At 53.8% G+C, this 27,456-nt stretch overlaps 1 protein-coding gene across 22 annotated transcripts in view; it reads right to left on the bottom strand.

The window, feature by feature from the left end:
* The window catches only part of KCNMA1 (potassium calcium-activated channel subfamily M alpha 1), a 669,950-nt gene extending 642,755 nt beyond the window's left edge, over positions 1 to 27,195 (bottom strand). For 7 of the 22 annotated variants that reach the window (XM_084903671.1, XM_084903662.1, XM_084903676.1 and 4 more), the window contains exon 1: positions 26,143 to 27,188. In XM_084903671.1, the coding sequence (XP_084759797.1) occupies positions 26,143 to 26,502 (360 nt within the window). In that variant the 5' untranslated portion in view covers positions 26,503 to 27,188. Of the gene's footprint in view, positions 1 to 26,142 lie in introns of all 22 variants that reach the window. The other 15 variants (XR_014796777.1, XM_084903669.1, XM_084903660.1 and 12 more) reach the window with 7 other exon arrangements.
* Between the last annotated feature and the right edge of the window lie 261 nt (positions 27,196 to 27,456).

The raw sequence follows: 27,456 nt of genomic DNA, 5'->3' as shown, positions 1-27,456 counted from the left end.
TCAACCTGTGGGTCAAGGTCAGTGCCCGTATTCCTGCCTTTCATCCTGCTCTAGACTCCCGTGTGTGTGTGTGTGTGTGTGTGTGTGTGTGTGTGTGTATGCGTGTGTGTGTAAGAATGAGATCATCTATTGGATCCAGGCCCTGACAACAGGAGTAGTGGGCACTGAAGGTAGGGGTGTGGTTGTCTTGCTCACCCCTGAACTCATCCCCACCCCGAGGCAGACGTCTCTGCGGTCCCCTCAGCCTGGAACGGCCTTATTTAGCGGCTCTTCCGAAGCAAGCCATTCCATCGCTGCTGGGATGCGGGTCGCATGATGTGCCAGGTCTTTCCTCTCAACTTCACAAACTCCCTGAAAGAGACCCACCCGCACTCCACCACCCAGCGAGCTCCACAAACGGACACCGCGTGTTCATCTGGCGTAGGCCTATCGTCTCTGAATTTGGCTGGCAACGTTTAATGAGAAAAGACATAAAAGTCTCTGAATAATCTAATTTCTCTAAAAATAAAAAATAAAAAAGACATCTGATCAGCAACCTCAGGCCTGAAACAATGGGAAGTCTGAGCTCAAATTTCAAAAACACAGAAGGAGATAAAGCCCCAAACTCCAAAGCCTCCAAGGATGAAGCTCCCCATGACCTTCAGGCCAGGGGCAAACCACCCCAGGGGAGAGGCTGCAGGTAAAAGGACGTCTGGATGCTCGGAGACACATTGGGGAAAAGCAGAAACGAGGTGGCAGCCACTATCAGCTCCACCCAGCCCGAAGCCACACAGTCCCACCCTCGGCCCCGCACACTGCCCCCAATCCGAAAGGCCTGTCCTGTCTACACAGCCCGGCAGTCCTGCAGTCCCCTCACCCTCTTCCGTTTTCTCCATTGTCTTCTCATTCATTTAGTGATCGATCTCTAAGCATCTGCTCCAACCCCACCCCTGCTCCCGATCCTTTTCCTTGGGGTTCTCCCAGAGCTTCACGCAGTGCCCGGCACATGAGGTGCTCAAGAACGCAGAAGGAACCTCACTGCGCCTGTCCGGAATGCACTGGAGTAGGTAGACAAAGGCCCACCTGCCTTCACAGAGCCCATCTGTGATATGTGTGACACACACACACACACACACACACACACACACACACTGACAAACAGAATCTTTTTCTTCCCCCACCACCAGCAGCCCTATCCATTTCATGATGGGAGAGATGAGAATACAGAATCCTGGAGGTCAAGCACAGCCCATCCCAGTCACATACAATCCCCTGGCTGAGGGAGAGCCACCAGACTCAAAGGCCAGATTGTGACTCCATGGACAGCAAGTGGCCACAGAGACAGAAAACAGACTGCTAGAGGTTGGGAGCAGGCGAAATGGGGAGTGACCACTTAACGGGAACAAGGCTGCCTTCTGGAATGATGAAAATGTCCTGGAATTAGACAAATGCTCTGGTTGCACAGCTTTCTTAATATACTTAAAATTACCAGATTGTACACTTTAAAAGGATGAATTTTATGTCAATTAACAAGAGAAAAGACTCACTGGAAAACGCCATGGAGCGGTCAGGTTCTCGCACTCTGAGGCCAAACTGTCCAGGCTCAGCTCCTGGCTCACGCCACGCGCTATGTGAGCTCAGGCAAATTACTTAGCCTCTCTGCACCTCAGTTTTCCTATCTGTAAGTTGGAGTAATAACTGTGCCAATCTCACCAGGGCGCTATTAAATTTAATCACATGTAGGGGACTTTGGTGGACTGCTTCAGAAACTCCCACCGACCCCTTTCCTTGCAGACCCTGTTTTTCATACAAGGTCCTTAAGATTCATAGGACCCTGACCAGACCCCTCTGGCCTTGGTCTGTCCAATCAGATTCTCAGGGCCTGTGTACGGAACGCTCCAACAAAGCTGCTTCATCCCTGCCCTCGGAACTGTGGCAGCAACTGGGAATTCAGGCAAAGCAGTCTCGGAAGGATGCCACCTGTGAGACAGAAAGAAACCGCATCCGAGAGACATCCCTGAGCCACTGGGTTCAGACTCACCTGACGTCACCCACCACTGCAATAAGCTGAGCCAATGAAGTCCCTTTAGTGTTCAAGCCCATCAACATCACCAGCATTCCCACGGAAGCACAGTGGTCCCTCCTTTGGAAAACTGCTGTTTGAACTACTCTGTTATTCCTACTCTCTTATTCTGTACGTCAGCTCTGTTATTTTTAGACTGTAACATAACTTTGTTTTTAGCTTGAATAATAGAAAAGATAAACTTAATTGTCTGACCTTGCAAGCTAGCCATCTAACTGATACGCTGCTTTTGATGTGAGGTGCCTGTATAGATATGATACTCAAGGTTACAGGTGTCTGTATAGATACGATATGTACTCAAAGTTACAAGTTGTCTGTATAGACATGACAGGTGTTTGTTAGGTATGACACGTACTCAGGGCTGCAAATTGTCTGTAAAAATGACTTACACAAGGACCCAAAAAGATATAAAAAGAGAATGCTCCCTCCTTTGGGTGTTCAGAATTTGGCAGAGGTAATCTGCTCTGAGCCTGCGCGCAATAAAGATGACTCCTAATTAACCGGCTGATGAAGGCATCTTGTCCAGCTCGCTGATTTGCAATACACCACCACCACTTAACCATCAAAAACATCATAACTGATGCAGCTACCCAGGCTCTCCCGACACATCCGGAGTTCTCAAAGTGGGAGCCACTGAGATTTTTTTTTTCCAAACTTCTCCAAGGCTCTTCACCGAGGTCAATGTTCACCCAGACGCCCAGAGGTGAGCACTATTACCTTATAACCTCATAACCCAAGTCCGTGTGCCTGCGAGGGGAAGCCACGGGCGACTCCACCGAGGGCCCTGAAACCAGCGCACACGGCCGCTCTGCTCGGTGATGTACTGTGTGCTCAGACAGACGAGGGAGGCCGGGGAACGCGTGAAAGAGAAGAAAAAGGCTCTGGTTTATAATCCAACACAGGCGTGTGTAATCTAATCTGCAAACCGCGCTCAAGGTTCAAAAGACAGGAAAGCATGGATTTGCCTCGTTACATGATTTCACAATTCAACAGCAAAAGCTGAAAGGGTTCAAGGAAAGAGAAAAAAAAATGGAGTTTGAGTCACTTTCTGCTTTTCCTTGGTTCCCTGTGTTCCCACAGGGCCTGTCCAGACCAGAATACCCCTCCTCCAAGACTGTCCGGAGGGAAAGCAGACCAGAACCCAGCACCAGGCCTTCGTCCAACAAACCCCAGAGATAACACACATTCTGAATACATGGCCAGAGACCCAGACATTCTGCTGACTAAAAGTACTGGAGGCCAGTCCTTTTCTCCTCCCCCAGCTTCTTTTTCTTCTCCCCTCTTTCCCTCACAGTGCAGCAGGAATGTGGTTCATGAAACAATTATTCTATGGGATCCAGGGGCAGGGGGAGGCGTCTCCAATCCAGAAAAGGCAAAATGTAAATGATGCAAAGAGAGATCAATGTGCGTGAATATTCATCTTTCCCCCTGGTGAGGGGAACCAGATTTGTGGAGAGTTCACGGAGCTCCGTTTCCTTTGAATTCCTCCCAGCGCTCCTGGTCGGTATATCCCTCCTTCAGCCAGCTGCACATCACAGCGTGGACTCTTGCCTCCAAGAACTGGCGGTTACACAGGTGCCTACATAGGTAGCAATTCGCCAGCCCATACACGGAAGATCTGTGCATGCCCTGGATGTATGCAGCCCTCCATTTAAAAAATGAAAGTGAAAACATCTGCAGGTTCCTTCTCCTCCGTCCTTCAAGGTATTTCAAATTGGACATTCCTGACCTTGCACTCTTCAGCACTGCCCCCTCCCCTGGCCTCCCAGGCATCCCAACACACTCCTGGCCCCAAAACAAAACAATGAAGGTAGAGAGACCCACTGGGGCCATTTGCTCCCAGGAAGACAAAGCTGGCCTCCCCCTCACCTGTCCTCCCTCCACCGCGGCCCCACCCTGCAGAGAGGTATACAATAGGTGCTTGTATAATGTTAATTATACAAGCACCTATTGTATAATTAACAATAGGTGCTTGTATAATTAAGCACCTATTGTAAAATTACAAATGGTCTTGAACTCTTTATATGTCTTTTTTATTTTTTTTTTATAAAGAGGAAGAGAGAGGGATAGAGAGTTAGAAACATTGATGAGAGAGAATCATCTATCAGCTGTCTCCTGCACACCCCCTACTGGGGATGTGCCCGTAACCAAGGTACATGCCCTTGACTGGAATCGAACCCAGGACCTTTCAGTCCGCAGACTGATGCTCTATCCACTGAGCCAAAGCCGTTTCGGCTGATCTGGAACTCTTAATCACACAATAGGGCTGTGCCTTCCACCTCTTGGGATGCCTCTGTGACCCAGGGGTGATTACTCAACCTCAGAGTTTTAACTCCTGCAGGGCACCTGCCCTTCAGGGTTGCTGTGAGAATTTTTTTTAATATATTTTATTGATTTTTTTTTTACAGAGAGGAAGAGAGATGGATAGAGAGAGTTAGAAACATCAATTAGAGAGAATCATCGATCAGCTACCTCTTGCACACCCCCTACTAAGGATGTGCCGGCAACCAAGGTACATGCCCTTGACTGGAATCGAACCTGAGACCTTTCAGTCTGCAGGCCGATGCTCTATCCACTGAGCCAAACCGGTTTCGGCTGCTGTGAGAATTAGAGATGCCCAGTGGCCAGCTCAAACTGTGACTCACTTTACCCTCAGGAAGCAACAGCTCTCCTGCCTCCCCCACCCTTCCCCCAGCCACCGCACAGGGTTTAAAACTCCCCAAAAGCCCCCTAAACCCTGGTGACTGGAGCTAACCGGCCCCACCCGTGGGTGCTCTGTGCCTCTCCAATACACCGCACCCCATTCAAGAACTCAAAGCCATCTGGCCCCAAAATAACGCTTCAGTCTAAAATGAGACCCAGTGTGGGTAACAAGTCAAGTAGGACGGCTATGGATGCCTTTGGGCCGACTGAGTTTGGCTACCGAGGGCCATCCTCCGAGGAGGCGGTTCAGGCTGCAGGTGGCCCAGGAGGCAGCACAAGTGTGCACACGGGTTGATTGGCAGCAAACAGATGCCGGACTCATTCCCTCGAGCAGCAGCAACTGCACACGCTCTGCTCTCTGACGGGATGTTTGTGTTCGTGCTAAAATCGCCTTCTCTGTCCAATTTGCAGCAATTGGGCTCAGCACAGTGCGACCAGGAACTTGGCTCCTCTCAGGACGGCCAGGGGCTGGCCTAACAAAGGCCCCTTCACTCGGGGACTGAAGGAAGGACATGGGGTGAGCGGGGAAGAAAAGAAGGACTGTCCTTCTATCAGACAGAGGGGAAGACTGTCTGCAGGTGGGAAGCAGCCATCCGACACGCAGAGCAGACAAAACACTCCTTCTCCTGGAGAAGCTGGGCGTGAGAGGCTTCCGGACCCCAGGCCAAGCCTCTGGGAAACGATGGGGAGAGGCTACCTTCGCAGGCCCACCCCTGGCACCCTCACCCTGCCACTGCCCAAGCCTTGGACCCCACTGGAGGCATCCTGTCAGGCCAACCTCACCCGCAGACAAGACAGAGATTCAGTGCCCAAGACATAAATGTAACCAGTGTGGCCTAGTAGTCAGCTCATCAGCAAGCGTTGTTGAATGCCCTTTTGTCCATTCAGGTGCCCAGGGTCTACCAAGCGCCCGCTGTGGGCCACTCCCAGGCTTGGCTGCGGGGATACAGCGGTAAATGAAGCCCACAGCTCAGAGTGCCGACTCCTGAAGGCTCCACAGTTGGGAGCTTACAATCTAGCACAAGAGCTGGGCAATGTGGAGCATGGTGGGATACTCTGGAGCTTGTCCCCACACAACTTAGTATAGCGCTTGGGGTAAAGGGAGCCCACAGCAGACTTGGATACATCTGCTTCCGCTAAGGGGCATCATTCCACTGGACTCACAGTGAGAACGCTGGCCTCTGTCTACGGAGTGCCTCTCACGCGGGAGGTAGAGCTTTCGCTCTGATCTGCGTCCTACAGGCAAGTGAGGCTGAGGCTTGGGGAGGACAGACAACCGGCCCAAGACCACACAGCCCATCAGTGGGAGAGGCAAGAGCTGAGCCCAGGTCCTTGTGCCCTAAGTGCCATGCCCCTCCCCCCTCACCACCCAAACAGAGGAAGGAGCACCCATGTCCCCCCTCACCCAGGCCCAAGTCACCCGTGGGCTCCCCCCAAGGAAGCAGCCTGGCACAGCGTGTGACAGGTTGACACGGAGCAAAATATTTGCTTAACCGGAGGAATGTGGCAAAATAAACTCGAGGTAAGAGGAGGTGGGAGGTGGGGAAGAAAGGCGGCCCGGAGTCTTCCTGGAAGGGTCAGTGAACACAGAAGATGTTTTTGTTGCCTCGGAACACGTAATCCCCAGGAGAGGAGCAAGTCTGAGCACAAACAGCAGGTGTTATGTCCACCTGGGAGTAGGCACCGGGCCTGCCTAGGTGTGTCACAGAGGCTCCTAAGGGCTCCTAAACAAGGAAACGTCAGTATGAAATAAGCCCCCCCACCCCAGGTGGGGAGCCTGAGGTTTGCCAAGGCCCATCTTCTGGCCCTTTCAGCCCAAGAGGTCCTCTGGCCCTTTCACAGCTCAGCAGCCCCTGCAGGCATTCTCAGGACAGCAGGCTGGCCAGGACCGGGAGGGACAGACGGGCCCACCAGACTCCAACGCCTCTTCACAGGCCCTCGGCCTTCTGGGAGAAGCACTCTCCAGGCCCTCCATCTCTTTCTACCTCTTGTTCCCTCTGCCATCCTCTCCATCTGCCTGAGGCTGTGGAGGGTGGGCGGGGCAGGGCAGAACATTCAGGAGCAAAATCAAAGTTCTTACAAAAACAGGGGATCCCTGGAGCCATGAGAGACCCTCATGATCGCCTCGTCCAACCCCGTCTTTCTGGTGGGCAGCGAGAGGCCCTTCAGAATGAACCGTTTGAAAGTGAGGTCGCTGGTGCTCCAAACATCTTCCTTTCCTCCCTCCCCCTGTTTCTTCCCATCCTCCTCCTTCTACAGGGGAAGGAGAGGGACCATTTCTGACCCCACTTTTCTCTTACCCTAAGCTCTGCCTCCACATGTAGTGTCCATCACCACCTCAGTGTGGACACGTCTTGGTGCCCCCAGCTCCAGGCTGCCTCCTCCTCGTCCCAGTGGCTCTCGCCATGGCTACCGGTGGAGGAGAGGGGTCTAAGACAAGGCCTCGCATCCTAGCAGGCGCAATCTATTGAGTGCCTAAGAGGTTCTGAGTGCTCATAGAGATCCCCGCAAGAACCATACAAGGCAGCTGTTTTAGTGTGTTCACACATCACCCATGGAGAAAGGGAGCTTGGCGAAGGGAAGAGTGTTGTCCAGAGCCACCGAGCTAGTGCCAGATGGAGCTTGGATTCAAGCCTGCCTTTGTCCAACTCTAAGCTCAGCTATAAAGTTCACAAGCCTGGATTTGAGAGACCAAAGCCAGCATTCAAAGGCGTGCTGCCCCTCTGCAGTGGGGAGGGGGCGGGGAGTCACACATCTGCTCCAGCGCTGCCAAAACCCGAAGCATTTCTGGATCTGGAAATCACCGGCAAATTTACGCCCCACCCAGAACTCAGATTCAGTGCATCACAACCACATATTTAGGAGACCAGAAATGCCTACCCCTCGTTGGCTTTCTCTCCTATGCATCGCACTGGCCCGGGAACTGCCTCGGGAAGTTTCCTAAGAGCCAGCTAACCTTCAAAGGCTGCGATGTCACCCCAGGAACATCCAGGAGAACACACCGATGCCATCACAGGCCTGATCCCAGGAGACCCTCCCTTTCCAAGCAAGGATGCAACACGCAGCCTGCCTGTCAGGCCTGCACTTGTTCCAGCATTCTGTGATGCTGGGCCCTGAAGCGCATGGGCAGAAATAAACATAAAAATGTCCCTGACCTCTTGGGGCCCTCGCCATTGGGACTATACTTCAGGCAATTTTGTAGAGGACCTCGACTGCCCCAAGCACCACAAATGCAAAAATGACCAGCATACAGTCTCACGCTGCAGGAACGCTGCATGCCAGCAGGGGGCAGGCATCCCAGACACCCCTCTGGGAGTTGGGTGAACTAGAGCAGCCGTCACCAACCGGTGGTCCATGATATTTGAAAGGCTGGCGACCATTGGTCTAGAGCACATGTGTCAAACACAAGGCCCGCGGGCCAAATCCAGCCCGCCAGGCCTTGCAATGTGGCCCGCACCGCGCTGTCATCACTGCACTCCGCTGTCAGTTTATGACATTGTCAGTTTATGACTGTTCAGTAAACCATTCGGCCCGAGATTTAGGCTGGATTTTAGATTTTGGCCCCTTCTCTGATTGAGTTCGACACCCCTAGTCTAGAGTGAAGAGTTAGGGGAGGTGGAGTGGCCACCAAGAAGGTGGCTGTCCATGTTAGAGAAAGAGTCAGTCACTCAAAGGTGACCAAAGTGAAATAACAAGAACTGACGCTCACAGAGCACTCGTTACATATCAGGTGCTACTCTCAGCAATGACACTTATTATCCTCCCAGCAACTCCAGGAAGTGGCTACCATTATTAGTCCCACTTTCCAGGTGAGTAAACTGAGGCACGTGGAGATTAGGCAACTTGGCCAAAGTCTAAAAGTCTGCAAGTCGCAAAACTATGGTTTGAGCCCAAGTGGTCTGGCTCCGGAGGGCACGTTCTAGACCACGACACTGAACTAAGGAGAGATGATGCTCATTTGGACATGTAGTAGGTTCAGGTCCACTGGGTCTTAGAGAAGCAGCCACGTTACTCGTGTTATTACTCACGTTTGCTCCCCTGTTATCTCAGCAGTGAACTCTTGAACTCGCTCTGCTAAAACATGATATGCGAACTGGGTAGGACGGGCTAAGGTGACATCTCCAAGGCGGAGGCACTTCACCACAGGGAGAAGACCAGCTCCAGCCTCGGCCATCCCTCCCCCTTACACTCCTAATGTTCTAGGCAAAGAGCCACTCAAGGTAATGTTCAGAGCAGGAGAGAGCTGAGGGGCAGCCGTGCTTCCATCCTGAGGAGCCCTGTGACTCCACCATGGTGGAGGAGAAAGGACTGTCATGTGGCCACAGCCGAGATGTCCTCTTCTCTTTGGAATGCGGAGAGGGGAGGCAATGAAGCTCCTTGGTCCCCTTGTTCCTAAAGGCGTTTAAGAAGCAGAGTCAAGCCGAAGGCAGGGACAAGAAAGGGGAGATTGAAGGAAGCCCAGAGTAGCACAGGAAGTGGCTCAGCGTCATCATCTGTAACCAAAAAATCTTGCGTTTGAAGGAACGCTGACATCTTAACCAATGCCCCTTGGGTAAGCGCCATAACCACTGTAAACCTCAGTCCTCAGTTTCAGTTCATCCAAAAAACAGAGATAACAGGAGTAATCCCTACAACACAGGCTTTTTGAGATAAACTGAGACACCATGGAGAGTGTGTCACACTGTATGGGACAGCCAGCAGTACCCAGTAAGCATCCAGTGTTTGCGGGGTCATGGTCATCATTAGCTACAGCAGAGCCCGCTGTGGATGAAAGAAGCCCTGGCCCTAGTATTCCCCCAGCATGAGAGCCCTTTCTGCAGTCTGGGTGTTCTCCAAATCCATATCCTACTCCTTCTGGGTGCACTACTACATTCCCCAGGATCCCTTGCAGCTAAGGTACCATGTGACTGAGTTCGAATCACTGGACTGTGTGGGCAGAAGTGATGTGAATGACTTCCAGGACTACTCCCAGGAACCCACACCTCATGGTCCCTCCTTCTCATTCCCATTGTGTCAGCTGGATGCAGAGGATTCAGCAGAGACCTGCAGGGCCCCCTAGGAGATGGCAGATCCAGAGGTGTAAGCAGCCAAGTTCCCTGGATGACTGCATGGAGCAGTCTCGCCATGTGGCACCTCATCTTCCAGGGCCCCTCCATGTGGCCTGAATGTCTCAAGGTGGTCAGACTTCTTACACATGGTGGCTGGCTTCTCAAAAGCCAGCATTCCAAGAGTCCAAGAGGGAAGCTGCAAGGGTCCTTCTACATGTTCTCAGAAATTACAGCATCCTTCCCACCACGTTCCCTTGGTTATGAGAAAGTCACAAAGCTAACCCTGACTCAAAGAGGAGACTACCTATGAGCATGTAAACCCGGCATTGTGCTCACTGATTCTTTGAACATTAATGGCCACATTGCTTTTTTAATATATTTTATGGATATTTTACAGAGAGGGATAGTGAGTTAGAAACATCGATGAGAGAGAAACATCTGACAGCTGCCTCCTGCACACTTCCTACTGGGGATATGCCTGCAACCCAAGCACATGCCCTTGACCGGAATCGAACCCGGACCCTTCAGTCTGCAGGCCGAAGCTCTATCCACTAAGCCAAACTGGCTAGGGCAATGGCCACATTATTATTGATCCCCTTACTACCCAGCCTCCAGGGCCCCCTGGAGGAGGCAAATGAGATCAAAGGAGGAAAATGACTGGCCCTGCCCACAAGGAGCACCAGATGGTGCTCACATGGACAGGGAGGACAGAGAGAGCGGGAGGATCGGGAGAGAGCAGACCCGACTCGGGTGGTTGGAAAACACCTGTGGCTCAGGCCCGGGCACCCCGCAGTGGTGACCAGGCAGCTCCGCAGTGAAACCAGCTCCTGACCGCGCCAGGTCAGCACTGGGGTGGCCGGCAGCCCAGCACACCGGGGCCTGGGAAGGGGCAGTGGATTGTGGGCCTGTTTACTCTGGCTCGACCTCCTCACCCTGAACCAGCAGGCACTATGACCGGCAGAAAGGCCAGTTATGCAACCGCCCTCGCAGCAGGCTGCCAGCCTCGGAGCTCCGGCCTGGCTGCCAGGCCTGATGGTGCCACTGCTGCGGCCTGGGCTCGGACTGCCGTTTTCCACACGGGCGCAGGATGCTCCGCTGACAAACACCTGGGGACAGCGGGCGCCATGGGAGCGAGCTAAAAATAGCACAACTGGCAGCGGAGCGGCCTCTTCTAAATCCTCGGGGACCTGTTTCTGCTCATCCATGGGCCTTCAGACACACATGGGCTGGCACCTGAGCATTCTCTCCTCCCCAAGAAGAAGTGTGGGGGCCTGGCAGGCCTCCTCCTCCAGGCCGGCAGCTGCACAGAGGTCAGAAGTCAAAGAAACAGCCTGTCCTGGGGGCTGGGTCCACCTTCACACCCCCACGTCCACTGCAGGCTCTCTAGCCACCCCCGTCTGACCAATTCTCGGTGTTTTCCAACTTTTCTGAATCTCAAGGGACTGATGTTTCTCTTACTGTTGGGCCTCGCACAGTTTAATTTCTCGGTGAGTGTATTATGCCAGCCCAGCCAGATGCCTAGAAGAGCCACACGCGTGGACATGTAAATGGTACCCCTGCAGTCACGCAAAGTGGCGATGGGCATTGCCAGGGAGGAAACCGAGCCTCAGAAGGGGACAATCATGCAAACGAGGACGCGTGGACCGACCAGCTCATTTCCCACCTCCAGACATTCCACGCACGGGGCTTGGCAGGCACAAGGCCACAGTGCCCAAAGGTCTAAAAGCAATCCATAGTGTGATACCGTAATGCCTTTCCAGGCCGTGGAGGTGGAGAAGGGCACAGATCGATCTTCCTTAGGCGAGGGAAGAGTCACGGCCACTGACGGAGTTCCCTCCACCTTCTTCGGAGTGTGCAGATCAAACTGTTTGCCCTACCGACATCCGAAACACACTTTATTTATAACAGATCAGGGAACTCAAATACGTTCATTTGCTTTTCACAGAACGCCCATGCTTTCGATAACACAGCTTCAGAGTTTGAGATCTGAGCACAGGGCATGTGGACACAATTCTGCATCAGGATGGTTAGGGTCACAGCCCAATGACAAGACTGCTGGTGGGTGTCAGACATCTCCCGTCCTCCAGATCTCCTGACTCCTGCATGTGAGTATGCGTATGCGAGCGTGCACACACACACACACACACACACTCCTCTCAAATTTCTAAATTATGTTTGAATTCTGCAGACTACTCCTCATACCTTCCATGTATGTGTTAATGTTAAAAATCGTGTTTTTAGGAAGACCAATAGCCAGAAAAATGCCCCAATATGCACTCCATGCCTCACCTATTCCTCAGTGCAGGGACATGGGTACATAGTTCGTAAAGCACAACTGGATTATCTGCTGTAAATGCCACTGCAGCCCAGAGATGTGTGGTGAGCAACCTGCACGGCTGCACACAGCACACTGCCTACCAGGCAGAAAAGGCAGTTCCCATTTTCCAGCAAAGGAAACCAAGACTTAGAGAGGTTAAAAGGACGAGGTAACCTTGAAGGTTTGTTTCCATCCTGATAGAACAGGATTCTCTGAAGCGTCAGAGGGATCTCACATCTCATCTAGGAATGGTGCCTGAGACTCAACACAGTGACTCCTCTTCTCAGTCTTATCTGAGGCCTGAGCTGCTCTCACCGTGTGCAGGGCTGAGTGGAGCAGAGCCGACCTGCCGCTGCAAGGGGTATAATTCCAGGCACACGGCGCAGGGGTTAGGTGTGTGGGCTCCACTGTCGCCTGCCAGCACTGAATCCCGCCTCTGCCCCTCACTACTGTGTGACCCTGGGCAAGTGATTCAACCTTCTCCATGCCTCAGTTTCCTGATCTGTAAAATGAGGGTGATAATATTTATCATGGGGCTGTTGTGAGGATTAAATAAGATAACACATATAAAGAACTTAGAAACTACCAGATACATAGTAAGCATTCAATGCTTGCTATATAAAACTTTTTTAATAATTCTATTCTCTATGGCTCAGTTTTCTAATCTGTAAAATGGGGATTATAAAAGTGTTTGCTCCATAGGATTGTTCTTAAGGTTTATATATATATGTGTGTGTATATGTATATACATATATATGTATGTGTGTGTGTGTGTGTGTGTGTGTGTGTATATACCTAATATGCAAATAGACCAAATGGCAGAACAACCAAGCAACTGGTGGCTATCACGTGCACTGACCACCAGGGTGCGTGAGCAGAACATGGTGGGGATCGGCTGCATCAGGATGGTGGAGCGGGTGAGCAAGGGTGCCAGGCCAAGGGGGGGTGCCAGTCCTTATCATCAGGGCAAGCCTCTGGTGGTTACTGAAAATTCTTTGCTCCCACACGCCACAATCTCACCCAGCACTCGCACCCTCTGCTGGCACCGGCCCCAATCACTCCATGCTGTCAGCTGGTGCAAGTGGGGCTGGCCCCTTCAGCATGTGGGAACTGCAGCAGCAGCAGGAGCTGAGCTGCCAGCAGAGAGAGGACCAGAGACTGCGGGAGGAGATGCCAGACCGGGGCACAGAGGATGGGCCGAAACCCGCCCCTGTGCCCATCACAGCCTTGCAGCCCACAATTCCTTTCAAGGTGCATGAATTTGTGCACTGGGCCCCTAGTAGCATAATAAAAACATAAGGAGTTTTAACATAATACTTGATCCACAGCAACTATTCAAAAACACATTTTCCCCCCAAAGAAAACACTCCACTCCACATAGAAAGACTTACCAAAACAAAACACCACTAAGCATGGAGACCAATACGATGCCCGAGGAGGAGGAGGAAAAGACTAAGAAGAAATGTTTGAGAGCCAAGTGCTGTTTCCTAAAGCAGGTGGCGGAGAGGATGCATTAGCGATGAGAGCTCTCCGTTTCCAGGGCCTCCTCTCTGAGGTCAGGAAGTACAGAGGAGCAGAGTGAGCAGGCGCTGGGGAGCTGGGGAGGGAAGAGGAGGCACGCCTCACTTGCCAGTTTCTCTTTCCACCATTAAAACCGTCTCAGAGCCCTGCCTAGCACTTAAATAGCATCATCCCTAGAGATAGCTGTTTCAGTTTCATTACAGACTGTGTTCATAGCATACAAATAGAAGCCTTCATGATTTTATTAGTTTCCATGCAACTCAGGAGAGATTTGCATGATAACATTTCAGCTCCTGATTTAAAGAAGGGGCCAATTAAAAAGAGCGTGCTTGCACTGCCTGTCACTGCGAAATGAAAAGGTTGCCCAAGTTTTCAAACGCTGTCATACATACCTGGTTCATGGCCATAAATCAAGTATTCAGCATTTGTAGGATATGTCTGCCCCCCCTCCTCCCGCCTCCTTTTTCCCTAGAAGAGTTAAACTATAAGACAGGAAAAGCTAAGGAAGTAATTTTGTCTGGGGTTCCTCAAGTCCTACACAATCAACAATTCACTCAATAATGCCCAACGCTACCTGGTACTCTGTGGCTCTGGGAAGTGTTCGTGTAAGGCTGTGGTCGGCAAACTGTGGCCCGCGAGCCACATGTGGCTCTTTGGCCCCTTTAGTGTGGCTCTTCCACAAAATACCACATGCGGGCATGCACATACAGTGCGATTGAAACTTCGTGGCCTATGCGCAGAAGACAGCTTTCGGCTCTCCAAAGAAATTTCAATCATTGTACTGTTGATATTTGGCTCTGTTGAGTAATGAGTTTGCCGACCACTGGTGTAAGGTATCTGTGACAGGTTAAAATGGCCCGGGAGCATAATCTAATTGATGGTCTGTAACCTAAGAGCCTATATAGTAAGTTCTGCCATACTAGCAACTGATGAGTTGCAGAGTCGGGGGGGTGGGGAGGGTCAGAAGTGGTTGAGTATGTGAGGATCACCCCCTCAGACACTCCCCTTGGCCATGAAGCTGCAGTCATCTGGGCCCCCTTCTGGCAGCTGGACTGGGCCCCCCTCCCGTTCTGCTCCGAGGAGCAGGGCTGAGATGAACATTCTTGTTCTGGGGTCATTTCTGAGGCGGGTTAAGAAAAAGCATCCAAGTTGAGTTGATTTGCATGACATTCTCTTTAATCGATGTTTCTTTTTATGCCTAACCTCAACACAGCCAGGCCCATCACAGTCTGTCTGGTAATTAAAGACCTTTTTAACTTTCCCTCCACATCAAATCTTAACATTTAAACCTCAATAGCAGTGTGGCTATATCCTTAGAGGTAACGACACAGTCACAAAAACCTGTTTCTGAGACTTTTTTTAATGACAAGTTTGATGGTATTTCTGACGGGGTCTGTGTCCCCAGATTGTAATTCTTAAATATGCCATTTCATCACAGCCAGTGCTGAAGTTTTGGGTACGTGTCCATCAAATGTCACTCTTGTGATTTCTGGAATTGCCCCATGATCCTGCTGCTCTGAGTAACTTACTCCTGGGAGAGCATTGAAATCTGACTTAAGAAATGCCTATGTAAATAAATCATTCAGTCAGAGAGCATGTTAACATATGAGAAAACTGGGGCCCAGGGTCGGTGACCAGCCTAAGACACCACAGCCACGCACACATCAGCACAGAAAACCCAGCAGGCCCTTCACTTCCCTGTAAGAATAAACGCCATGAAGCCAGAGTCTGTGGGCAGAAAGAGGGGTGTTCTGTCTGCTCCTCTGCTCCGTGTAGATGCCATCGAAATCGAACCAGGCCCACCCGGCACTCCTCCTGGGACGGCCAGTTCCCAACGCTCAGAGGGAGGGTGGTAGCCGCCCTACCAGCAAAGGTGGGCACCGAAGTGGAAATGTGTCTGGGAAGCAAACGTGCCCAAAGATAACGGGGTAACCTCTGGGAGGTGGGAATGGAAGACATTTTGCCCTTTTTAAAAAAAAAAAATTGTGGTAAAATAGACAAAGTTTACCATCTTAACCATTCCTTGGTGTACAGTGGAGGACACATCATTTTACATTCCCACTAACAGTGCACGGTGTGTGCGAACCTTCCCGTCCTCGCCAACACTAATTATTTTCTGAGCTTTTATACAACAGCCATACGAGTGGATATGAAGTGTCCTTTTTTTCAAGCATATTCGCATTGTTGTGCATAACTTTTTCATTTTGCAAAACGGATATTCTAAACCCATTAAACAACTCGCCATTCCCCAGCCCTGGTAATCTGCCTCCACTGGCTGTCCCCACCAATGTGACTACTCTCGGCACCTTATGTAAATAAGCAGAACCTTCAGTAGTTGCCCCTTTGTGTTTGGCTTATTTCACTCAGCCTGACATTTCCAAGGCTCATCCGTGTTGTAGCATGTGTCAATTCGTCCTTCCTTTGCACCCTCTACTCCATTGCATGTATAGACCACATCCATCAACGGGCACTTGGGTTGCTTCCACCTTTGGGCTGTTAGGAACGAAGCTGCTGTGCATGTAGGTGTACAAATATCTTCTTTTGGATCTGTGCCCAGAGTGGATCTGCTGGGTCATAATTCTATTTTTTTTTTAATTTTTTCAAGGAACCACCATACTGTTTCCCACAGTAGCTGCACCTCTTTACATTCCCACCAGCAGTGCACAGGTGTCCGAGGCTCCCAGTCCCGCCACCACTCGCTGTTTTCCGGGTTTGAGAGAGCAGGCACATGAGCAGGAGTGAGGTGTGAGGTATGAGGTGTCCTTTTCTTTCAATGCCTCTGCACTGCCCACATTTTCTATAAGGAATATTCTGTGCATTTAGGGTTAAGGACAAAAGTGCAAAACACAGAAATTGCAAAAGAAATTTTATGGGGAAAATAGAGTTGCACATGAACTTAAGAAAAGGGTTTCTATTTTAAGACTGAGGCAAACCCATGACTTCTCTGTTGGGTTCAGCTGGAGACACCATCCATAATTTTCAAGAACCTTCCCACTGCTCAGCTGTGCTGCCACAGTCGGAATGGCCATGGCTCCTAGGCAGCTTGGACAGCCCCTATACCCCGGGAGGAAAGTGCTCCCAGCCCACAAAGAAGAAAAGCAATGTCTGAAGCTGAAGTTGGCCATGAAAATTCCCAGCACCTGGATAAACCCCCTCCTCTTCCAGACCTTTCTGCCATGCCTCAGAGCCCTTATCTCTGGTTCTCCATTTCTCACCTTCCAAAGTCACAAAGGGTCCACACACACACACATACACACACACACACACACACCGAAGTCACAAGTTCTATCAGCAACTTCTCACAAAGAAGAGCGAGATTCCACTTTTATATAACAAGCTCCAGGAAAATCCCGGGTAGCCTCGACCCTGGTACCTGGGTCACAGGGCCACAGGCCCACAGGAGCAATTCATCAGATGGGACTTCCCACTAGGAAAGCTAAAACCTTCCAAAACTGCAATCACCCTTTCCACTAGTTTTTAGATATCGCTCCACTCCTTGGGGGTGAGGTCCCTTGTCACCAGTTATGTAGTAAGACAAAGAGACTAAAGCAAAATTCATCCGATTATAAACTGATGCAACCTCTAGTTTCCCTAAGAGAAGTCCTCACTTCCTTGGTGTCACCACCTCCCGGCATCCCTGCCCTCCCTCGCCTTCTCCTCCTGTGCGTTCTCTCTTTCACTCTGGCTTCTTCCTACTCTGCACAGCAGAGGAAATGGCAGCGCCAGTATCTGGAAGCCCAAGAGAAGAGATGAGCAGTTGGGCAGGAATGATTTTCCATTCTAGGCGGCCCCTACCTTTAAATGACGCAAAAGAGGCTCAAGACTTGTCTGTTCTCTTTCCTTCAGGTAGAGCTGACACACAGAAAGCAGAGCCCAACTTGGGCTTCTTAACAAAGGATCCACACGCCACATCTGGATTCTTGGCATGGCCCCAAAACTACATCTGCTCTCAGCCAAGCCCAGCACTAAACTGTGAAGGAAGATGAGCTCTGGAGACATAATGAAGAGGCGACCTAAAGGCCCAGGAGCAGCCAAAACCTCCACCCACAGCTTCTGGACAAGACCGGACAGATTTCAGAGGGCACACCGTAAGAACCAATAGCCAGAACGGGCCATGTTCCCAAACTTTAAAGAAGGAGCAAAGGACACCCCAAGAGAGAGAAAGAGTCCTGCATAGGAGCAATACAGGTTAAGGGCGTGGTGTGTCTCAGCAACGTTGCTGGCACCTCAATACCGCCCACCTCTGGGTCTTCCTGGCCTGGATTTTGAATCTGAAGCCTATCATCTACCAAGACTAGTTCCAAGGGTCCTGGAATGAACCAAAACCAAGAGGGACGAATGCAAGGGGAAAGATCTTCCCATTCATTCAAAGGGGCAGGGGATCCCCAATGGAATGGTGGCCTCAGGAGATGATGGCCACCTCATCTGCGCCTGCGATGGGGCAGAGGGCTCCCAGAGTGGCCCAGACACCAGGGTTCTGAGGTTTCCTGCGATACTGGGGAGGAAGCAGGACCAGGCCCCAAAGCCTCTCCCACCACTCTGACTTTGTAATGCCATGTGCTTCCAAACTGGCACGATCAGGCCCCACCTTGTTTTCCACTAACCTCCACACTCCAGCCCCTCTGATCCTGGACTTGGCAGAAACCACTAAGGAAGAAAGGAAAAGAATGATGAGCAAAAGGAAGAAGAGAAGGAAGGAATATAGGCTTGTCTGCTAAATGCCTTGGAAATACCCAGAGTGCACGGGGATGTGGCCCCTGAGAAAACCTGGTACGGGGCAAGGAAACAGCATAAAGAATACCCGTCAGTGAGATGTTTTGAATAACTGCGTGTTGGAACATGGAAAGCATTAGTTACACAGGACATGAGATCTTCCAGGAAGATGGCTCCGAGGCCGGCTCCGAGATGTTCAGTAGACCCACTGTGGACCTGGAGTGCGATTACATTTCCAAATTGGCAATTAGAGATAATGTCCCAGAGACAACCACCTAATAATGCCAAACACAAAGCGAATCTCATCTTCAAGCCGCCCTTCTTTGGAAGCTGCCCTTCCATCCCCTGCCCGACTCACGCACTTCATGTACAACTGCTCATCCTGAACTAGATCCTTGTCACCCACTGGTCAGGAGAGGGCAGGCGGTGTGGACAATTAAGCCCAGGAGTGACTCAAACTGCACTTGGTCACCACATCAGCTCATCTCAGTCACCCAGAGTTTCTTCATAGCTTCTAACAAATTACATCCCCCCTCCCCCCAAAAAATAAATAAATAAATAAATAAATAAATAAATACCTACTACATTCCCACCCAGCTCCCAACAAACAAGTGCTTACAATTACAGGACACACTTCCCGCCCTCAAGGGGTTTGCAGGCAACTCCGAGATCAGACATGTGCATACCCCATGAGAAGATAACTGGGCTCTTTTGCTTGTGACCCTGTCAACTAAAAGTCAGAGCTGAGCCTTACAGTTCCCTAGCACCTAACTCGGTCTGCAGGGTACACTCACCATGCAATGAAAACAAAAACAACCACCGTGATAACCATACAATTTGAGCACTGACTGTGTGTTGGGCGTTATACTAAGCCCTTCTTCCTCTGGGCTGCTGTACATGCTCGTGGGTCCAGTGTCCTCCAGGCTCGCCCCTTGGACGATGGAACGACAGAGAGAGCACATCTCAAGGGAAAGTCCCTGACAGAGGGAGCCGCGGCAGAGGGGATAAATACCGTTTCCTCGGCGGGATTTCTGAGCGGTGCCACGGGAGGGCTGCGCAGCACAGAGCCACCCATCTCTCCCCACTCGGCCACCAGGCCTCCAGCTCCGTCCTTCCCAGCTGAGTCTCTGCTTGGAAAGGCCCACCCAGGTCCCGACAGAAAGCCAGGCTGGCAGTATTGCTTTGCTCTGACTTCAAACACTCCGGAGGGAGCGGCCAGCAGCTGGCTTCCTGGAGCATCACCACAGCACAGCCCTGGCTGCACCACGGGCCTTTAATTTAGCAAGAAGGTGGTTTGGCTGGGCAGCCATCCTGGACTTCGGAACGCCTCTCCCCGTACAGTGTGCCCAGCTGGCAGGAGGGAGAGCCCACATGTGGACCGCACACAGACCACACCCTGTACATCCGCAGAACCCTGCTCTGGCCGCCACAACCCTGCCCCAACCCAGCAGCGCCAGTGGGAACACTCAGCCTTAGCGGGAGGCGTCCAGGCTGAACCGCAGCACCTCAGAGAGGCTGAGCAGTTTTCTGGACCTGGCCATCCCGCGCGGTGACCCTCCCACTTCTCATCCCTTCCCACCGCTGAGGAGTGGAGATTTCCATACTTAAAAACAGGCCTGACTTCAGGGAGGGGCTGAGGCCTAGACCAGACTCTCGCTACTCACACTGTGGGCTGCACAGCACGGCCCTGCCAGTGTCCTGTCAGAAATGCAGAATCTCGGGGCCCACTGCGGACTTTCTTAATCAGAAACTGTACTTTCACAGCTCCTCCGGTAATTCATGTGCCTATTGAGGTGTGAGAAGCCCCAGGATTAGATGGCCAGATGCTCTATCCAGCCCTTGGAGGGGGAGATCTGACACCCCGGCTGAATATCCCTTCAGCCTTCCGTCCAGAATGCTAGGTGACCCCTGCCGCTGGAAGGTGGGGCCTTTGACTTTCCTTCTCCATGTGGCCAGGGCCAGATCCCACCCACTCGGGAAGCATTTCAACCAAGGAGACACGGGTGCCCCCCACTGCACACAGGATGGCAGTGCGATTGCAGAGGTCCTGCCCAGCCCCCTCTTGCCTGACGCCCACGTGTGATTCCATGAAAACCAGTGTTCTCAGCTGGGCCCCAGGGGCTGTGGCATCACAGCACAAATGCAGTTTTTTTCCATGGGACTCCACAGCTCTGGAGGCTCAGGAAAGTGGTGGAAGCTTCTGATTGGCAGGTTAGCATGGATGGCCACTGCCTCTGTGAGCTGGGACATCCCTACTGGCCACTTTGGGAAGGTCCTGGCATTGCAATCCAATGCCAACCTGACTGCTTCGGCACTAGGCTTCTCTGTCCTAGTGAGTTGGTGAGGAGACAGGGAGAAATGGGAGAAACCGACAAAGCTGGCATTAACCCTCTGCCAGGCACCCAGTGAATGTCCCCATTCCGGGAAGAAGACCGTGGTGAGACCACTTGGCCTTGGCCTTGGAATCCTTCCTCCCCCCAGGCTAGGGCAGCTCTTCCTTTCCTCCTGATGCCTGTGTGGGCAAGGGCTCTGGGCCCTGGAAGCAGGGCCAGCCTGTGGCTTACAGCTGCCGTGTCCTCCTAGGAAGTGCTATAAGATGGGGTTAAAGGGAGTACCTATCCCATAGGGCTGTGCTCTATTCCAATCCCCAACTTGCAGATGGGGAAACTGAGGCACACAGTAGTAAAGTCCTTGCCCAAGATCACAGGCTGACTCTCAGGTATGCACATCAGGTTCAACATCTAGGCAAGGCTGCTGCTCTCACTGAGCAGTCAGGGGCAGCTTAGCCAATGTCTCTCCTGCAGGATTCCCCCAGCCTGGGCCCTCCCAGGGGCACACAGATATGCCATGACTCTCCATTTTCTCACAAGGTAACTTCAAGGGCAAGTGCTCCACAGAACTCACTTCGGGAAACGCCAAAACGGGTCCAGGTAGAGAGCATTCTGGTTAAGACACTGTTACCTTATTGGGGGAGCAGGTCTGTGAGCTCCAGAATGGGGTTAACAGGGATTAACAGGGCGCCGAGCTGAATTCTCAAAGGAATGGCTGCACCATTGCAAAGCACACTCTGAGCCAGAACCTCTACCAGGTCTCTCAACTCCTTCCACTTTCTGACACTGAATCAGAGAGCAGGAAGGGACATAAGGAGCCAGAATTCAAGGGCTGGGGGGCAGCCACACCTGCCCAACAAGCCTTTCACTTCTGATGGGTCTACAGCTCCTGAAGCCCCATTCTGTCCATGCTCATCCGGGGACCGCCACTCCAGAATGCACCCGCCATCCTGCCAGGCCTCATCCACAGGGCCTGCCTTGGCTGCCCCTCCCCAATCTGCCAGCCCTGCAACTGCCACATGCCCCACCTCGGGCTGAATTCAGGGTTTTGGGACTCCTTCTGGCTCCAAAGTTCTATCTGTTGTAGTCTGTGCCCTCCAGGGGCCAAAAGTTAAGCAACCAAGAGAAAATAAACTCACCACTCGAGGGAGCTACAGCAGGTCCCATGTACAGGAGCCCAGCTAACTGCCAGGCGTTCGCTGGATGCTACATGCCCATCATTGCCACTCCTTATAAGAACCCTACAAAATAAGCATCATTATGCTCTTTTTTACAGATGAAGAATTCAGGGCTTGACATGGTTGCCCGACAAAGACGCCCTACTAATAGATGTGAGATCCAGGATTTGCACGTGGGTCTGACTATAGTCTCTACTCCAGTGTGTATTTCCACAGAGAGAGCCAGGCACGAGAAGCAAGAGCTGCCTGGATGAGAGAAGGTCAGCTGGAGTGGGACGGAGAACTCCAAGGCCTAAGTGATCTCATCCAAGGAGCCTGTGAAGGTCGCCCGATGCAGCTGATCCCCAGGACGCGCGAGAGAAGACGCGAGGGCCAATGTGCGTGGAGAATTCGGAGGCCCTGAAGCGCCAGCCCTGATTGGATGCATCAGGCCAGACCCTGGGTAATTACCAAGCCATAATGGGATCTGATATTTATATTAGTCCCGAGCCTGACAGAGAACACGTGTTGTTTTTTCAGACACAACCATGGAGACAATACCTCAATAATTCATTACATGCAGACCAGCCTCAATCAAGCCAAACTTGTACCGGGGGAACAGCCCTAGCTCAGGGCAGGAGGGAGGCCGCCACATGAGGCCTCTCAGCAAACTAAACCAGGAAGCCGGCCTCAGCTTCCAGACCGAAGGACACTGTGTGCTGGACGAGGGGCAGAGGATGGAGAGAAAGAGACGGGAGCGGGGGGGGGGGGGGGGGGGACGCGAGGGGGGGAAGCAGGGGGGACTGAATTCCTAAAGGAATAGCTGGCTGCACCACACTCTGAGCTAGAACTTTACCCGGTCTCTCAACTCCTTCCACCTCCTGACACTGAGTCAGAGAGCAGGAAGGGACATGAGAACGCAGAATTCAAAGACCACATTTTAAACACCAGAAAAGAGACCAGAGAGGTTAAGTGACTTCTTCAAGGTCACGGCCTTCTTCAGGCTGCCAGAGCAGCTCCCTGTTCACACCAGTCTGCTGCTGGACTGGACCTCAAAATGTCACAGCCCAGTCAAGAGAGAGCTCTGATGAGACCCAACAGAAAAAAGAAAAAAAGAAAAAAAAAACACACAACGTGACCGAGAACAGAAAAGGGCACAGCACTGAAACGACTGAGTCCAAGGACCCCATAGGAGGGGAATGGGATTCATGTTCCTATTTATTTCCTGAAAAGAAAAACCCACACACAATTCTTTTCAAAATTATAGAGTCATTCACCATTTGGGGTTCAGAGGCCAAAGGTACCACCGATGCATCCCCAGTCCCAGGTTCCTTTGATCAGAAAGGATGCTGTGGTCCCAGAGACCCAAAGCCTGTGGTTCCACAGCTCCCTGCCGAGACTGACCTCCAGGGTTATTTCTGACGCTAAGGACCAGCCTCCCAATGGACCCCCACCATCTTGGGACTGAATGAAGGTGAGGGGGGAACACCTGTGAGGGCCAGGAGAATTCTGGGGAAAGGCAGCCCAGGTATGCTTGAGAAAACCAGCAGGAAAGTAATTATTCCAAGTTCAGGCCAAATGCACTCTTCTGTACTACCAAATACTTAGAAAGCAAAAGAATGAAGGGCAAAAAGATTCATGACTGCAATGGACATCAAGGGTAGAAAGAATAGTTTACAGAAGGCCTAAGTTCTTACCACTGGGGATAAAGAGCTGGCTACTCGAGGTTTAATTGAGCAAACCAAGGGGCACGTAGTAAGAGATTCTGGGTGTGGCTTAAAATGAACTCTGATGGTATCAAGCGCGGCTGGAACCTTGTTGTACATCGCCTCACATCTTCCCAACCAACTGCACGCAATTCTGACTTTTTTTATAGAAATTTCTAGTTAAGTCATCTCAGCAGGTCTTAGAGCTACAAAATATAGCCTCACTGTAGGGATTATTGTATTTCTCTAATGATTGTTACCAAACATCTATTTTCTTGAGAAAACTGACAGAAGTTGTGCTTGGTCATCATTCGGGAAAGCAATTCTTTATGGGGACGATAGGATTATCATTTCCTCCCGGGCACTGCAGTGGCACTGATGTACATACACCCCGGAGCAGAAAGATGCTGAAGCGTGCTTAACACCCCAGGACTTACAGAAACACCCAAACTTACTTATATCCCTTTGAAAAACAAAGTTTTCATGATCATCAAGATTGCCCAGTTGCTTATGGATGGGAAGGCAGTTATAAAAAGTTCGCCAAAATCACTCCATCACTCAGTCCAGAAAACATTTCAGATGCACACACTCATAAGCTAGCTTCCCCTCGGGGCAGACACTGAAGCTCAGCAAAGGAACATACACTACAGGGCTGAGGACTCCTGGAGGGGAGGGGGGGAGGAACTGGGGTGGAGAGTAAATGCATGGATGAGAAGGCCTATGAGGGAGCCGTGGTAAAGGGGAGAGCAACGCTAAGGACAGGGGCTCAGGGGCTCATGGTTGGGATTCTGATTAATCTGGTGGCTTCTCTGGGACCTGGGAGGTTTTCCACGGTGACACCTCTGGGGCAGGAGACACCTCTGGGGCTGAGGCAGTGACTCCAAAGGAAGCAGGCCAGCCCAGCACCTGAAGGCTTCCGGAGAAGTGGGAGAGGGAGAGGGGGAGGGCTTTCATTGTTCTCCCTTATTTCCAACACACCAGCATTTTCCAAAACACGAACGTGCTGCCACAAAACACAGCTGAGCTTCAGCACCCAACAGGATGTATAATTGATGAGGAGAGCGGGGTTCGGTTCACCCGGTGTCACCCAGAGCCCCTGCTTCCCTCCCTCTTCCTGGAGCGACTCAGGAGCCTGCCACAAGTTGCCTTGCCCTACGGAAGTTTTGAGGGGCCCTTGGATGAACTTTCCCAGGAAAGGTGCGAACCCTCCGAGGGGGGATCTCCCTCTACCTTGCACTGCTCCCCTAAACCCCTCCATCTCCCCTCCCTCTGAAAATGCTGGCCCCGGGAGGTCCCCCAGGATGGCAACTACTCAAACAGAAGGCGGCTGGAGTCACTTTTTTCCAGTTCTTTCTTTTATATTCTGCAGTGTTCTATGCCCCCCAACCTTCAGCCAATGGGGGAAGGAGGGAGGGGTCAGTCTGTAGAGACCCAGCCACAGACCAGGTGGTAAGCCTAGCAACCGTGCCAAAGCCAGGGAGCATGGGGCTGGTGGGCGTCTCTGTGCCAGGGACAGCCTAACCCCAAGTCCAGCCACCCCAGAACTGGCCTCCGCGGCTCCCAGGCGGACCTTCTCCCCCTCCCCCAGCTCCACGTTGCTGGTGGCATTGCCAGGGACCTAAAGGAGGTGGCATGGGGGCGAGGACACAGATGCCCCAGAAGCTGGGCTGGGGGTGGGGGTATGTTCCAGGAGACTATCTAATCTAAGGGATGAAAAGGGAGGTGACATCAGATGTGTGACCTCGCCACACTCCTCAAGTGCCAACCTCCCTGAGCTACCTCCAAAACCGGGGTCCATCTCCCCAACTTTTCTCCCCCACGCCCAATGTTCCCCCGCTTCCTCGGGCCACGTTCCTCCCCAGGGATTCCCTGTCCAAAAGGTTCCTCCTCTACCAAAAGGACTTTCCCTTTCCTCTGACTCCACGAACTCGCCTCCCAACAGGTTTCTAAAGTGCGGCCGCCGCGCTCCCCTCGCCCACCGCTAGGAGCCGGGCGGCGGCGGCGAGCCCTGGGCACACGCACCCGGTGCCCCCGGCTCCCGCGTCCGCTCCCCCCCACCCCGCACCCCGCGCCCCCCGGCTCCCGCGTCCGCTCCCCCCCACCCCGCACCCCGCGCCCCCCGGCTCCCGCGTCCGCTCTCCCCACCCCGCACCCCGCGCCCCCGGCTCCCGCGTTCGCGTTCCCCACTCCGCACCCCGCACCCCGCACCCCGCACCCCCGGCTCCCGCGTTCGCGCTCCCCACCCCGTACCCCGCGCCCCCGGCTCCGGCGTCCGCGCTCCCCACCCCGCACCCCGCGCCCGGGCGGCGCGCGCCCCCCAACCGGCCGCGGCCGCGAACAGCCCCTCCGATGAGCCGGGGGACGGAGCAAGAGCCCACGTCCCGGAGCGCACCGGGCGGGGGCCGCTCCTCGCCTCCGCCGCGCCGCCCGCTGCCCACACCGAGGGCGCGGGGAGCCGGCGGGCGGGGAGGGCGGCGGGGATGGAGGGCGGCGCAGCGAGGCTGGGAACGGGGAGGGGGATGCCCGGGGCGCCGAGGAGCAGCGGCGGGGCCGGCGCCGGGGCCGGGCGCCCGGGCGCGCCTTACCTTCGCCTTGCCCCCGCAGTGGCAGCACACGGTCCACAGGTACTTGAGCGTCCGCCAGAGCAGGATGATGAAGAGGCCCCCGAAGAAAGTCACCATGGAGGAGGCCAGGAAAGCCCACCACATGCGCTGGCCCCGGCTGTCGCACGGCACCTCCATGGTCACCGGGATGATGAGCGCATTCATCTTGGGCTCGTGGACCGAGGACGAAGAAGAAGAGGAGGAGGAAGAGGAGGAGGAGGAGGACGCGTCTAGGCTGAGATGGTTCGCGTGGATATTGCTGCTCATTCTAAGACCGCTGCCTCCGCCGCCGCCGCCGCCGCCGCCGCCGCCGCCGCCGCCGCCGCCGCCACCATTTGCCATAGCTAGCAGCGGGCAGCGGGCGCAGGGGCTCGGGGGAGCTCCACCCGCCGCCGGCGCCACCCCGAACACCCATCCACAGCCATGTTGCAGCTCCTGCTGCCGCCGCCGCCGCCGCGGGGCGCGGGGAGGGGGGGCGGGGAGGCGCCTGGGCTCGGGGCGCTGTGCGCGACCTGGCGGGGTGCGCGGAGATATATACGGCCGGCCGCCGCCCGCCTCCCCCGCCGCCCGCCCGCCCGGGGGGAGGGGATGGGCGCGGGGGCGGCTCCCCTCCTCCGCACGCGCCCCGCTCTCCCGGCCCGGAGCGCGGCTGTGGAGGGGGCGCCGGGTGCGGGGTCTGCGCCGCCCCCGGGCCGCCCCGCTCTGTGCCCGGCTCTGTGCGCGGCCCGGGCGCCGCCCGCCCGCCGTGCGACACGCGTGTGCGCCGCGCTCCGGCCCGGGACCCCCTCCCCGCGCGCTGTCCGCGCCGCCGCCGAGCCGCTCGGAGCTTCGGAGGCGGCAGCTCGTTAATAATGGATCGCCGGCCCCCTCCGCCCGGGCGCCGGGCCTCCTCCCGCCGCCACCGCGCTCGGCCCGCGCTCCCCGCTCCGGTGCGCGCTAGGCCGCGGCAGGTTCATCGCGGCCGGTCGCCGGGCGCCGCCGCCGCCGCTAGCCCCGCTCCCCGAGCGAGCGCGCCGCCACCGCGGCCCCCGCCCGCCCTTCCTCCCGCCGCCTCCGGCTCCTCCGCGGCCCCGGCCCCGCCGCCCGGGCCTCTCCGCGCGCGCCCGGGCTCCTCGCGCCGCCGGCGGCTGCAGCGACTGGAGCGGCGGCTCAGCCTCCCGGCGGGAGGGAGGAAGCTCGCGGTGCGGGGCGCAGAGCTCGGGGCAGGGTGACCTCTAGGCAGTGGCCTGGCGCGCACCCCTGCCACCCCCCCAGTGTCCGAGGAGGAGTGCCCCAAGCCCGGGCACTGGACCTCGC

Source organism: Pipistrellus hanaki, assembly GCF_964339955.1.
Source record: "Pipistrellus hanaki genome assembly, chromosome: 14".
Taxonomy (NCBI): domain Eukaryota; kingdom Metazoa; phylum Chordata; class Mammalia; order Chiroptera; family Vespertilionidae; genus Pipistrellus; species Pipistrellus hanaki.
This window is presented reverse-complemented; position numbering and strand designations above follow the sequence as displayed.